The sequence below is a fragment of the Rhagoletis zephyria genome, unplaced genomic scaffold (assembly GCF_001687245.7).
Source record: "Rhagoletis zephyria isolate East Lansing unplaced genomic scaffold, Rhagoletis_zephyria_1.1 Rzeph_scaffold_00351, whole genome shotgun sequence".
In the NCBI taxonomy this organism is placed as follows: Eukaryota; Metazoa; Arthropoda; class Insecta; order Diptera; family Tephritidae; genus Rhagoletis; species Rhagoletis zephyria.
In genome coordinates, this window is record NW_016157435.1 from 76,590 (window position 1) to 89,976 (window position 13,387).

The 13,387-nt window shown below is 35.9% G+C and overlaps 1 protein-coding gene across 1 annotated transcript in view; it reads left to right on the forward strand.

Moving 5' to 3' along the window:
• Window positions 1-902: 902 nt before the first annotated feature.
• The window catches only part of LOC108359169 (uncharacterized), a 17,037-nt gene continuing 4,552 nt past the window's right edge, over window positions 903-13,387 (forward strand). The window contains exon 1 of the mRNA XM_017610889.1: window positions 903-1,060. Within this exon, the coding sequence (XP_017466378.1) occupies window positions 903-1,060 (158 nt within the window). The remainder of the gene's footprint in view (window positions 1,061-13,387) is intronic.

The following is a 13,387-nucleotide window of genomic DNA, read 5'->3' on the forward strand; positions in this document are numbered from 1 at the left end:
ATCCAATGCTGCACATGTTCTTGCAAGGGTTACAGCCGGTGTTGCCATTTTGATACTTTTGGAGCTAGATTTAGCTCTTTATATTTCTATTTAGCTCCGAAAATTGGGTTTTAGCTCCTAGCTCTTTTCCAATTTATCTAGCAATTTTTAAGCTCTGGAAAGTTTTAGTTGTATAAATAAGCCAAAACTTAACCGTGGATAAAATCGAAAATTTCGGGATGCAGTGTATCTTGGATCTAGGTTAGAGAGTTCAAAAATAATTAGAAGAAAATCCTTTTTCTGATAGCGCGAATTTTGTTTTACCTTACTAAGTTTACCTTTAAGGAGAGCTGGAAACAAAACTTTCCACTTACGAAAAAATTATTCAATTCAAATATCTGAAATTACAGAATTTAACAGTTTGTAAAGTATTTTTAGTTCACTGTTATAAGTGCCATAACAACTAACTCGAAATATATGCACTTTGTTTTGGTTTTAAAAGATTTTTTTGGCACTTAAATTTATAAAATTCGTTGTTTTTATTAAAATTGCAGAAAATGTTAAAACAACCTCACGTCAATAAATGCTCAACCTTAACAAAAATATGTAGCTCTTCATTTTAGCTACTATTAGTATTATTTAGCTCTTTTTAGCACTGGCTGCAGCATGTGGATTATTCGTTTTTCGTAACGTAGCTACTATTTACAAAAATTCGGGATCTAGAATAAGGGGGTATAATTATATTTTATATTAGAAATAAAGAGCAAGTTGTATATTTGTCTGGTGAGTCTTTTATTGAGCCAGAAGACTAAAGCGGTGACCCCTACGTTCAGGATTCAAACGCACATGCCCAACGGACGATATTATCTACGTTCTTCTAGTAATCAGCAGACAGAACGAGAGAGTTTTTTGACGCAGAAAATATGACGGCAACAGAAAATAGCCTGACTGAAGAAGTTCATGATTTGAAGGAGCAACTCAGGCTACTGCAGATGACACCGACGCCGGCACAAGCTACTTACTCGCAACAGCAGTTACAAGTGAACATTCCGAAATTTAGCAAGGCAAATCCAGATCTTTGGTTTGCAAAATCGGAACGCCTATTTAATTTGTACAATTTGGTGGCAGATGATCGCAAGTTTGACTTAGTGTCGGTGCATCTTGAGGCTAACATTGCCCTTGCCGTCGAATATCTGCTCTTAAAGCCACCTATAAGCAGGACCGTCGAGAGAAAACTCGGGCCCGGGACTGAAAAATCAAGGGCCCCTATACATAAATTGTATTAATTTACAAAGCATGTCGTCCAGTGTTGCCGCGAATCATTTTTAGTGGTAGCCGAATTCCTTTAAAAAAGGGCTAAAAAAGAGCTAAAAAGTCGTTGTGGCTAAAACTGGTAGCTACAATTTTTTACTTACATATACATATATAAGTATACACGCTAACATTTTAAATAAGTAATGGTATAGAAAGACTATGAACTCTGGAAAAAAGCTAATTTTTTATCCAACCAAAAACCTCTTTGTATAAAAGGGGAAATATACGACACCAGCTCTCTGGCTCCATCAAGTGATTGTACCATCAGGCTCGAATCATATACAGTTGTCCACAACATAATAGGAGTGGGATATTTTAACCTGTTTTGGCTATTTGTCTTTAGTTTATTTAATGTTTCGTATTTTTTTGTAAAAGCCTAGCTGGTAACACAACAAACACCATATAAATTTATATTTTCAAGTTTGTACAAAAATTATAAAAATTCTGCAAATTTTCACCAAAATTTCAAACTATTTAACCAGAATCTTTAGAAAATATGTTGGTATGCAGTTTTGTAGCCCATTCAATTCTAGTCTGAAGAAGTGCAAGTTTCAAGCTGCTAAAAAATTCCGTTGATTTTTGAGAATTTTTTCGGTTGAAGGTGTTTCACGTTTTTTCCATACAAAGTATGTTCGACAATTTTCTTTTATATGGGGACAGTGCCAGCAAAAAAAATTGCCAAAAATCAACGGAATTTTTTAGCAGCTTGAAACTTGCACTTCTTCAGACTAGAATTGAATGGGCTATAAAACTGCATACCAGAATTTTCTCTGAAGATTCTGATTAAAAAGTTTGATATTTTGGTGAAAATTTACAGAATTTTAATAATTTTTGTACAAAGGTTGAAATCTGAATTTATTCGCTGTTTGTTGTATACCCAGCTTGACTTTTGTATAAAAATAATAAACATTAAATAAACAAAAGACAAATAGCAAAAACTGACCAAAATAACGCACTCCTATTATTTTGTGGACCACTGTAACTCACCAGCATGCTGGTACAATATTTATTTCTTTACAAATGAGGTCCAGGAAATATCAAAATGATTAGAACCGAAATTTCACAATTTTTCTATCATTTTGTTAAACATTGTTTTTTTTTTTTAATTTACATCTGCTATATCGTGAACATAATCTTCCACAAACACGGCTTTGACTCATATAGTGTAAAAAATTTCAGCCGAAATACCTTTTACTTAGAAAATTGAGCTAATTTCACCACTCCACACCAGCATGCTGGTACAATATTTATTTCTTTACAAATGAGGTCCAGGAAATATCAAAATGATTAGAACCGAAATTTCACAATTTTTCTATCATTTTGTTAAACATTGTTTTTTTTTTTTAATTTACATCTGCTATATCGTGAACATAATCTTCCACAAACACGGCTTTGACTCATATAGTGTAAAAAATTTCAGCCGAAATACCTTTTACTTAGAAAATTGAGCTAATTTCACCACTCCACACCAGCATGCTGGTACAATCATTAAATTTCCAAATAGTTTTTTAAGTCGCACCAGCTGCTGGTACAATCACACCACAAAAACATACCCGGTCAATCGACTTGATGGGTCATTTAACAAATTAAGCATATTAAGGACCGTAAACTTATCTATTTTAAACTATAGTTAAATCGTTAATAGATAAGTTAACAGCCCTAACACTCTTACAGTATGTATGTATAAAAACGTAAGGAACATACAATACATATATGTATGTATATCAGTCTTTCTTAGTTTAAAAATTCATCTCGTACATAAATCAAAAAAAAAATAGATCAAATTAAGCATATACAACGCTTTCATGCCAAGTATGAATAAATTCTCCAAAGTGCTAAAAAAAGGGCTAGGGGCAATTTTAAACTTATGTGGCCAAAAAAAGTATGTGGTAGCTAAATCTAGCCACCAAAGGGCTTAAACGGCAACACTGATGTCATCAGTTGAGAGTTTTCCATTTAGGGTTTCTTTAATGTATAGAGTCAGAAACAATCAGCACGGATCGGAATAAATTTATGATAAAAGCCTATAATGAAGGAGCAGTTTCTAGCGAAAATAATACAAAATATTTGTTTCTATAATGAAATTAATTTTTTCTGTTATACTGTTAATTACAAACATAAGCTGGTATAATTCAAAGTCAGTTAACCAACTCATAAGTCTGTAATTTTTAGATCAATTAGCACTTTTTATACATATACGAGCTTCCCAGGCTTTCTGAGCAGCAAAGTTTTGTATGACCACGTCAATATCCAACTGCTTTGCCAGAGGTGCTTCGATACAAAGAGTAGCAAGCCCCGAAATGCGCTCTTGTTTAGAACACGAGCGATGGAAGTTCTTTACTCTGGCAAGCACACTGAAGGAACGTTCAGCACTATAGTATAGCTATAGCTACAGTAACAGGTATTGTGTAAAATATTCGCAAAGCGACGCAAATGTTCGGAAAAATGTTCTCTAAATTTTTTGAAAAAATTGAGTTTAATAAAACAAACGGTGGGAAGTCCGCTTCGAATTTAGCTTTGTAGATGTGTTTTAGATGGATTATTTCTTCTTCCAATTCAGGTGATACATCTGGGTGGTACTTTTTGATTAAATTTGCTGCAGAATTTCGAAGCAAACCTTCCTCCATTTTTCGAATTGCCACAAAAAAGAAAACGCATCATTCAAATTTTGCATAACATGAAATCGATTTGAAATTCCTGCAATGACCGAGTCAATGATCACTAAAAAAGTATTTCTTTTGAAATCGGTTTCTTCATCAACATCCATTGAGTATTTTTCTTTCTCGTCGAAAAATTGTGTATTGTTTTTTTCCTGGCGGAAGGAAATGATGAAGAAACATTTAATCCTGCTGCTACTATTTTGCATTCCAGTAAAAGGCAATCCCATTGATTCCATATTAGCTGCATATCGGAGAGTAAACCTTCAAGATTTTGAGCTTCAACGTCAATAGTGATATCTCTAGCTTGAAGGATGATGTTCCTTTCATTAATGGCGTTCAAAATCTTGGACCATATAGAAGACATAAGGCTGCATTTAAACTTTTTCTTGTACCTTAGAACGCCATTTACATCTCTCCGAGTTTCTGCTGTCAAAGTAACTTCAGCTAAATCCTCCAGTGCCTTTTGTACTCCTTTAAGATGATTTGCGAAGGGTTTCACTGCTTCAATTCTGGCTGACCACCTTGTGTCAGAAAGTTTGTGAAGCGAACCCGGCACATTTTTTTTAGGATTTCCCAACGTTCCGCACTACTGCTGAATATATTGAAACACTTTTGCACGACTTCGAAGAAAGTGATTGCGGCTGCACAACATTCCGCAGAATCAACACCACACAAATTAAGACTGTGAGCTGCGCAAGGTGAATAAATCGCCTTTGGATGCTTCTTCAGTATGTGACTTTGTGCACCATTGTATTGACCTTTTATATTACTTCCGTTGTCGTATCCTTGTGCCCAACAATCTATCAGAGAAATATTGTATTTATCGAGAGTTTCACAAATCAAATCGGCGATCACTGCTCCAGTTTTTTTGTTGCAGTCAATAAAACAGAGAAATCGCTCTTGAATCGTAATTATCATTTTATCTGGATTGAAATGAAGATAGCGCAAAATGAAGGTTGTTTGTTCGACATGACTAGAATCGGACGTAGCATCGACGATAATAGCAAAATATTTGGCACTTTCCCGTTATTTCACCATAAATGAAATAACATGTTGGGCACAGATTTTGATAAATTCGTCTTGAATTTCAGCTGATAGATAATGGACTTGCAATCGTTTATGCTCCTGTTGAGAACGTCTAACTTTCTCCAAATGCTCATGAAGTGTAGGATCATTACGACTGATAAGCTCTATAATCTCCAAAAAATTGCCATTATTTGGTTCTCCAACAAGATTACTTTCACCTCTGAAGCATAATCCTCTTTCACCAAGAAAACGAAGAGTTTTCAAAATTCGGTGTAAAATTTCTTGCAATTTTTTCGCTTCGCCGATGACTTGTTCATTAAGAAGTGTATCAATTGAAGTCTCTTTCTGAACCTGCATATGCAATGCTCGCCATTTAACATAGGGCTGAACGTGATCGTGATTGTTTTCATGCGCTGGTAGTTTATCATAAATTTTTTTCCACTTCTGATGTTGCGAATACACTTCTGGACGGCAAAGCTTGGAGCAACTGAAACTATTGGTATTTAGCAATCGACAAGGCAAGCAATAAAATGCACCCACCCTGGTACTCCATACCAACCAATCACGCTTCACAGTTTCACCGTCGGGTAAGTTTTTGGACCACAGCGAGAGAGGAAATAGCTCATTAGATCCATAACGTGGAAAAATAACGGGTAATTGTAAATGACCACAATGAATTATTTCATTTACTACATCGGGCTGCAAAAACTCGGTTTTAATGGTACCAGTATCAAAATCGTTAACAAACTTATATTCGGCACACAATTCTTGCACCGATGTTTACTGATGCAGTTTGCATTTGCGTATGTTGTTCCAACAATGACACTTTGATTTGTTGAACATTACAACCGGAACTTTTTCCAGATTTAATTGCTTTTTCTAGCATGGGGTTTTCTTGCGAGACACCAGACACGTCTTCTGAAGAATCAGGTATGTGGGTTTCAGAGTTTAAAAACGTGACACCATCGACAGACCTGTTATCATCGTGTGATTCGGCAGTATTACTCTGGAGAATTTCGCGTTGTTGTACAGAAAAGATCTCTGCTATTTCGCATTTTCCTTTTCCTTTTTTTCACGTTGAGAGCGCTCCTTGCGCTTCTGGGATCCAGATTTGTATTTGTACATGATGCAATTAATCTGAAAATTACCATTACAACACCATGTGACAGGGCATATGAGAAAATTTACATGCGCAAGCCACCACAGCTCCGGGAATTAATAAATCTAAAAGTATGGGTGGTTTTCATTGAAAATAAATGTAAAGAAAGCCGAGAGATACAAATTTCCAAAGGAATTGTTCACATTTTTAAACAAGGATAATTGTTAGCAAAAAGTATTTTTAATTAACCGTTATATACCCCTTCATTTGGCAACCATAGCTCTGCAACCGTTTTTCAAATCTGAAGCTTTAAAGGTCTTTAAAAAATCCTGATTCGCTGATACAAAAAGCAAACTAACCCCGAGCTCCAATACCATAGACATATCGATTTTCTCATTAAAAATTAAAGTATGTTACCGTCACGAATCAAGACGCGAGCTCAAAAATTGACCGCGAAAAAATACGCTTAAAAAAATTAAGGCGATGAAAGACTTAAGTAGTTGACAGCGAATAAAGACACGTAAACTTATCGCGGTCAACTATGTTTGCGGGTGTAACAGTATACAAATACCCCAAAGAGGTTTTGAGGAATGATGCTGAAGTGACAGTCGTACATTTTTTCCCGCGCTTTTTTGCCGTCAAAACACTCGAACGTCTTTATTCGTGTCTACATAGTGATGCTATCGCACACCTAGATCTAAGTGCGATCAACTCAAAAAAAATGTATAGCGATTTTTTTGCATAAATCAATTCATAGGACTTATTCAGTGTTGCCAGAACTTTTTGGACCAACCGGCTAAATTGGCAAAAATAACGGCTAAAAACTTTTTCAACTAAATTTCACATTTTTTATTTAAATAAATCATAAGTAGAAAGACAAGTTCTTGGAGAGAAGTTGCAAATTAAAGCTGGAAAAAATTTTCCCAGCAAGAATTTGCAGTTAGGAAAAACATACATATGTTTGTGGCACATGGTTGCATTTTTTGTCGACGATAATGTGAATAAACAGGTTCGTCAAATTTAAAAATTTACCAACTTGAGGGATTTTAAAACGAAAAATTTAAGTAAATGCTTGTTTACTTAATTAATTTAGTTAATTCCAATGAATTGAAACGTACTCGGAATGTAATCTCAACCAGAGTCGATATAGGAAACGCGACAGTTAGTGCGGCAAAGAAATTGAAACGTATGTTGAAGAAAGTCGGACTAGCAAGAAATATACATGTAATAATAATAATAATAGATTGGCGCTTACACATATGTTAGTGTTTGGCCGAGCTTCTCCTCCGATTTGTGGCGTGCGCCTTGATGGTGTCACACAAAGCGGAGGAACCTACAGTTTTACGCCGACTCCGAACGGCGATTGTATTTTTATGAGAAGCCGTTTTTCATGGCAGAAATACACTCGGAGGTTTGCCGTTGCCAGCCGAGGGACGACAGCTGTTAAGAAAAAAAAACTTTTTTCTATATTTTTTTGTGATGTTGCTTTGACCAGGGCTTGAACCCAGGTGCTGTGGAGTGGAAGCGCGCACTGCTTACCACTACACCACAGCGGCCGACAATATACATGTAGATCCGGTTTTTTACCCCTCTGAAAGAATTTTAAAAATCTATACAAATTTCCTATGTTTGAAATGCAACCGTGGACACTAGCTTGCAGGGAAACTTGCAAGTTCCTGCAAATTTGCGTTCGTGCAGAAATTTGTAAGTTTCTCTACTTAAGAGAGAATTTGGGAGCATTTTTTCTTACTAACTGATATTTTAAGGGATAATTTTCGCTGGAGTTTCGACGAACAAACCTATTGTTTTCCCAGAGAGTTTTGCTTTACATAGAAACTTGTGCTCTTTTACTTTCATTTTGACGCGTTTCAGTGTTGGATCTTGAAATTCAAGTTGGCCTTCAGTTTTTGGAATTTAAATAATTTCTCAGGAAAAGAGTTAGTTTAAATAAGTCCATATGTGTACATAGTGCTTGAAAATATCCATTTTTCCCTTGCCTTAAAACTTTAAGCGTGGGCAACAATGATGTTTTGTATTAAGGCAGAATTGTACATATATGCGCTATCTGGGAAGACAATACCTGTAACATTTATTCTTGGCAGTATATCCAAACACAAACGCGTGTTAAGCAAACAGTGAAAAAATTTGTTATGTTCTAAGTTTGCGAATAAAACTTCACACTTAAATTTAAGTCATTCATAACAAACATTTAATGAAGAAAATCCCCGTTACGGCCTTCTTTAGAAAAAATATATTCGTTTTAAATAAAAATAAGCGAAATCGGCCCAATTTTATATAACCCTGCCTCCGCGATAAGGCTAGTAGTTATTTCTAACAGATTTTGAATCGCTTAGTCAAAAATGGAAACATATATATTTGAATTTTAAGAAAACAGAAGAAGAAAAGTAAATATCAAAATCGGCTAAAAACTGCTATTTTTTTGCAAAACGGCTAACAAATCGGCTTCCGGCCAAACCGAAATTTCTCCGGCAACACTGGACTTATTACATCCAATTAATGCGAATATTTTTTTCTTCATGATTATATACATTAACTTAAAAAACTACTGTTATACCTGTTTTTGTATTAATTGCGCTGAGTCTGTACAATCCACAAGCAGTTATATTTCCCTCTATAAATTTTAAGTTAGCTCACTTTAGATCTAGGTGTGCGATATACTCTAAATTCAAAAGTTTATCCACTACCCTTATATGAGCATTCCAGCTCATTTGATATGACTTCTAGAACGTAAAAGTCAACAAACATAAGCAATACAATTAAACAGTTAGTAAGATTATCTTTTGTTTTCATATAAAAAAATTTTATATGAGGTTGGGTCTCGACCGAACTAAATCACTTCTTTGCTTAGTTTGGCGTTTGTTTTTGTTGAAATGATAAACGCAATAATTTAAAAAGATATAATATTAAACACATGCATAAAAACTTAGCAATTGCTAAGCCTTTGCTTAGGTTTTATGCATACGAACCAATATTTATATTTACTTGCATTTGATTTATACTTCTCTCAAAAAATTCTGGCTCGAACAAACAATTTATTCCCAAATTTAATTTTATCTCTTTCTTTAAAAACACATGAAAATGAACCGGTCACTCAATTTGAATGGAAAACTGTTTAATAACTCCAATGAAGAAAACCGTGCAAAAGAAAAAATCGTGCAGCATTTATTTTGTGTATGATTATTTCAACGGTTATATAAAAAATATAGCATACTTTCAGGGATAATGAAGAGGCATATGTACCCATACACTTTTTTAAAAAAGTAATTCAAGCTTATTGCTGCTATACAACAAAATAGTACATATAGTGATAAAAACACACACTGGATAAGTTCAGTCGATTACTTAAATCTTCGTTTTAAGTTGCGAAAAAATTGGTCATGGTCACACTTTCAAAGTTGGTGACAGGTAACAAGATCAACGGCAATAAGGTCAATTGACTTTATTTCCCACCCTGGCTGAAATAAAGTCAATTGACATTACTACCTTATCAAAAACGAAATAAAGTCAACAAAAATTTGGAAATAAAGTCATTAACGCTATTTCCTCATTTAAATGGAAATAGCGTCACCAATGCTTAAAGTATGTTGATTCATAGAAAACAATGGTGTTCTTACAATAAACTTTGCCCCGTAAATGTTGTTTTTTAATAGATGAAAAAGGTTATTGCCAAATCCTCAGTGTTGTGATATTAATCCACACACAATCATGAGCTACCACCAATTGATTTTATTAAAACAATTTAAATTACGAATATGTAAAAACACGATGCGAAAAACTAAACGCCTGCGCACAGCTGGAATACGAGAAATATTTGAAGAAAGTATGTAGAAATGATCCATAACTTGCAAAACATGTTTCGTTTCCACAAAAATAAAGCGAACACTATTAAATCGAAGAAACAGTCCATGTCCAAAAACCCCGGAGGAACACTGAAAGAATTCTGTGTTTTAAATTAGCATATTTTGAATAAATTCGGAATGTCTAAGGTGGAAAAGAAACCAACCTTTCTATAAGAAAACAATTATAGAAAAAGAATTTTCTTACACTGTATTCATGTCTCCGCCAGCAATTTGTGACGACATCAGTTAAAAGCAGCTAAGGAGAACGACGACACTTTTATTAGATGGCACATTCAACGAGCCAATGTGCCAACATGCGGGTATAAACAATTATTGATTACTAGAGTGCCAGCCACTGTCGAAATTCGACAGTTCTTCTAGTTTTTAAGACCCTTGCAGAGGTTTTCTAATTTAGCCCGTCGTTTAATTTATAATGTACAAAATTACTTGCCGGAGAATCTCCTGCTTTCGAACTAAACCTTAACTTAAATTTTGTATATCTTTGAATGTCGTTGGCAGGACTGGGAAAATAACCGATACATTCCAGTTTGACGATAAACTTTGATAATTTTATACATATCGATAATTCAATGAATTTCAAGAACACTAAAATCCCTAAACACATCAATAAATATCGATAACTTAATAAATTTCATTAACTTCACAAATTTCGCTAACCCATACATTTTTAAAGATTGATATCTATCCGAAAATTTCGACAACTAATTTTCTGTGTCTATAAATTTTGACAACTCAATTTCAATAATTTTACACGTTGTTATAACTCAATAAATATGGATAACTTGATAAATTTCGGTAACTTGATAATTTTTGATAACTAAAGTTTTTATAGCAGAATTTATTTCAATTCCTTTCGAAAAAGTAAGTGCACCTGGGCCACATTGAAGAAGTGGAACTTACGTTACTTATTTAGAAATTGTGAATAAAACGACAGGGTAGTTAATATAATTTTATAAGCTCAAGGTTATATTTTATCTTTTTTCTCTATTTATCCCTACCCACGCCCGTCGAGAGGGTAAGAAGGGGAATCTTCCCCGGGGTCGGGCCCTTTAAGGGGCCTGAAATATCAGAGCCACAGCTTATTTANGTTTGAATACTTCCAAGTTTTTGGAAAATACTTGAAATATCATATTTATTTATTTTTATTAATTTATTTATTCAAGATTTCAAACACAACAACCATTAGTTTTATTTACAGTGTTTGATAATAAGAAATATTAGCATAGTAAATATAAATACAGATAATATTATGAAGATAGTTAGGAAGAGATGATGAGATTGCAAGGGTGATAACTATATGAAATAAGATATAGAAATATGATAGATTTTGAAATTTATTAAGCAAGGTAACGCAATAGTTCTCTTTTTTGAAATGCAATATGCCCTTGATACTTCTGATCTCCACAGGTAAGATGTTCCAAAGACGGACTGTGGAAACAAAAAATTGACGCTCAGATATGCGTGAGCTGAATTTCATGTGCAGTATTTGTGTGGAGCGCACTGATCGTGTAAGTTTTAATCGTTCATTGAGAATTATGGGTTCCTTATTTACCAAGATCCTATGTAGGAGTGTTAAGCACCTAAACTTTAACAAACCATCTAATGAAATAGTACATACCTTCAAAGCGTATTCGGAAATGTGTTCAAAACGGTTGATGTCGTAAATATAACGTGCAATATTATTGTACACAACATTAAGTTTTTTTTTTACAAACACTGTCACAATTTGCATGAGTTCGCAACCGTAGAGCAAAGCTGGCATCAAATACAACTTTGCTAATAACAATCTTATTTCAACAGGTGTGAAGTGTTGAGTTGTCCATAGTACTCTTAACATTCCATATACTTTGCCTATTGTTGTAAAAATATGCTTGTTCCACGTCAGTGTTCTATTGAATATAACACCAAGGTGTTTGACGGTGTCAACAAATGTAATCACAGATTTGTTTAGAGTTACTTTAGGGTAGTGGTCAAGGTCAAAAGTTTTCTTGTATATAGCAAGGCACTGCGATTTTCTGGGGTTCAAGACTAATCCATTATCATTAGCCCATTCATTTACGAGACACAAATCAGCGTTCAGATTACATATGCAGTTTTCAGTGGCGGCGAATGTACTACTGAGATAGATTTGAACGTCATCTGCATATATATGTACGTTGCTGTGTTTAAGAACATTATGTAGGTCGTTGATATGTAACACGAACAATAAAGGGCCAAGTATAGATCCTTGCGGAACACCTTGGGTTACAGGCAGTAGGTTAGACATGGAACTATCCACACTTACCGCCTGGGATCTTTCAAGGAGGTATGATTTAATTAGATCGATAGCTGGGTTAGAAAAGTTAAACAGGTTTTCAAGTTTCAAACAAAGTAATGTATGGTCGACAGAGTCAAATGCCTTCGAGTGGTCTAAAAGAGTATTCCACTGCTCGCATATGTCGGTTTGTTGAAGAGTGCTCTCTGAGAGCAGGTGTGAGAGTCGAGTAGCGAAAGCGCTGGCTGTCTGTTGTGATTGCAGCTTTTCGACGTTAAGCTTTCCTTGCATATGTGGGCGCACATTTTTTGCTGCACAGAGGCGGGTGCGTATCTTGGCTGCAAGAAGATAGTGGTCCGAGTCGATGTTTGGGCCTCGGAGTGTGCGTACGTCTAAAACACTGGAAGCGTGCCTTCCGTCTATCACAACATGATCGATTTGGTTTCTCGTTTTCGATCCGGAGACAGCCACGTAGCTTGATGGATCTTTTTATGCTTGAACTTAGTACTACATACCACCATGTTTCGGGCCCCGGCGAAGTCGATCAGCCTCAATCCGTTGTCGGACGTTTCGTCGTGGAGGCTGAATTTTCCGACGGTGGTTCCAAAGATCCCTTCCTTGCCCACCCTGGCATTGAAGTCGCCAAGCACGATTTTGATATCATGACGGGGGCAGCGCTCGTATGTGCGCTCCAAGCGCTCATAGAAGATATCCTTGGATGCCTCATCCTTCTCTTCCGTCGGGGCATGGACGCAGATGAGCGAGATGTTGAAGAATCTCGCTTTGACGCGGATTGTGGCTACACGCTCGTCCACCGGGGTGAACGACAGTACTCGGCGACGGAGTCTCTCTCCCACCACAAATCCAACACCGCATTTGCGCTCCTTTACATGGCAGCTGTAGTAGACGTCGCAAGGCCCCAGACATTGCTTGCCTTGCCCCGTCCAACGCATTTCTTGGATGGCGGTGATGTCAGCTTTTGTCCTTACGAGGACATCAACCAGCCGGGCAGAGGCACCTTCCCCATTAAGGGTCCGGACATTCCAGGTGCATGCCCTCAAATCGTAGTCCTTTAAACGTTTGCCGTGGTCGTCATCATAATGGGGGGTCTCATCCGAGGCTTTGCATTGCTTCTTCACTGGAAGTAGTTTTTACGTGGCGGGTCCCAAGCCCA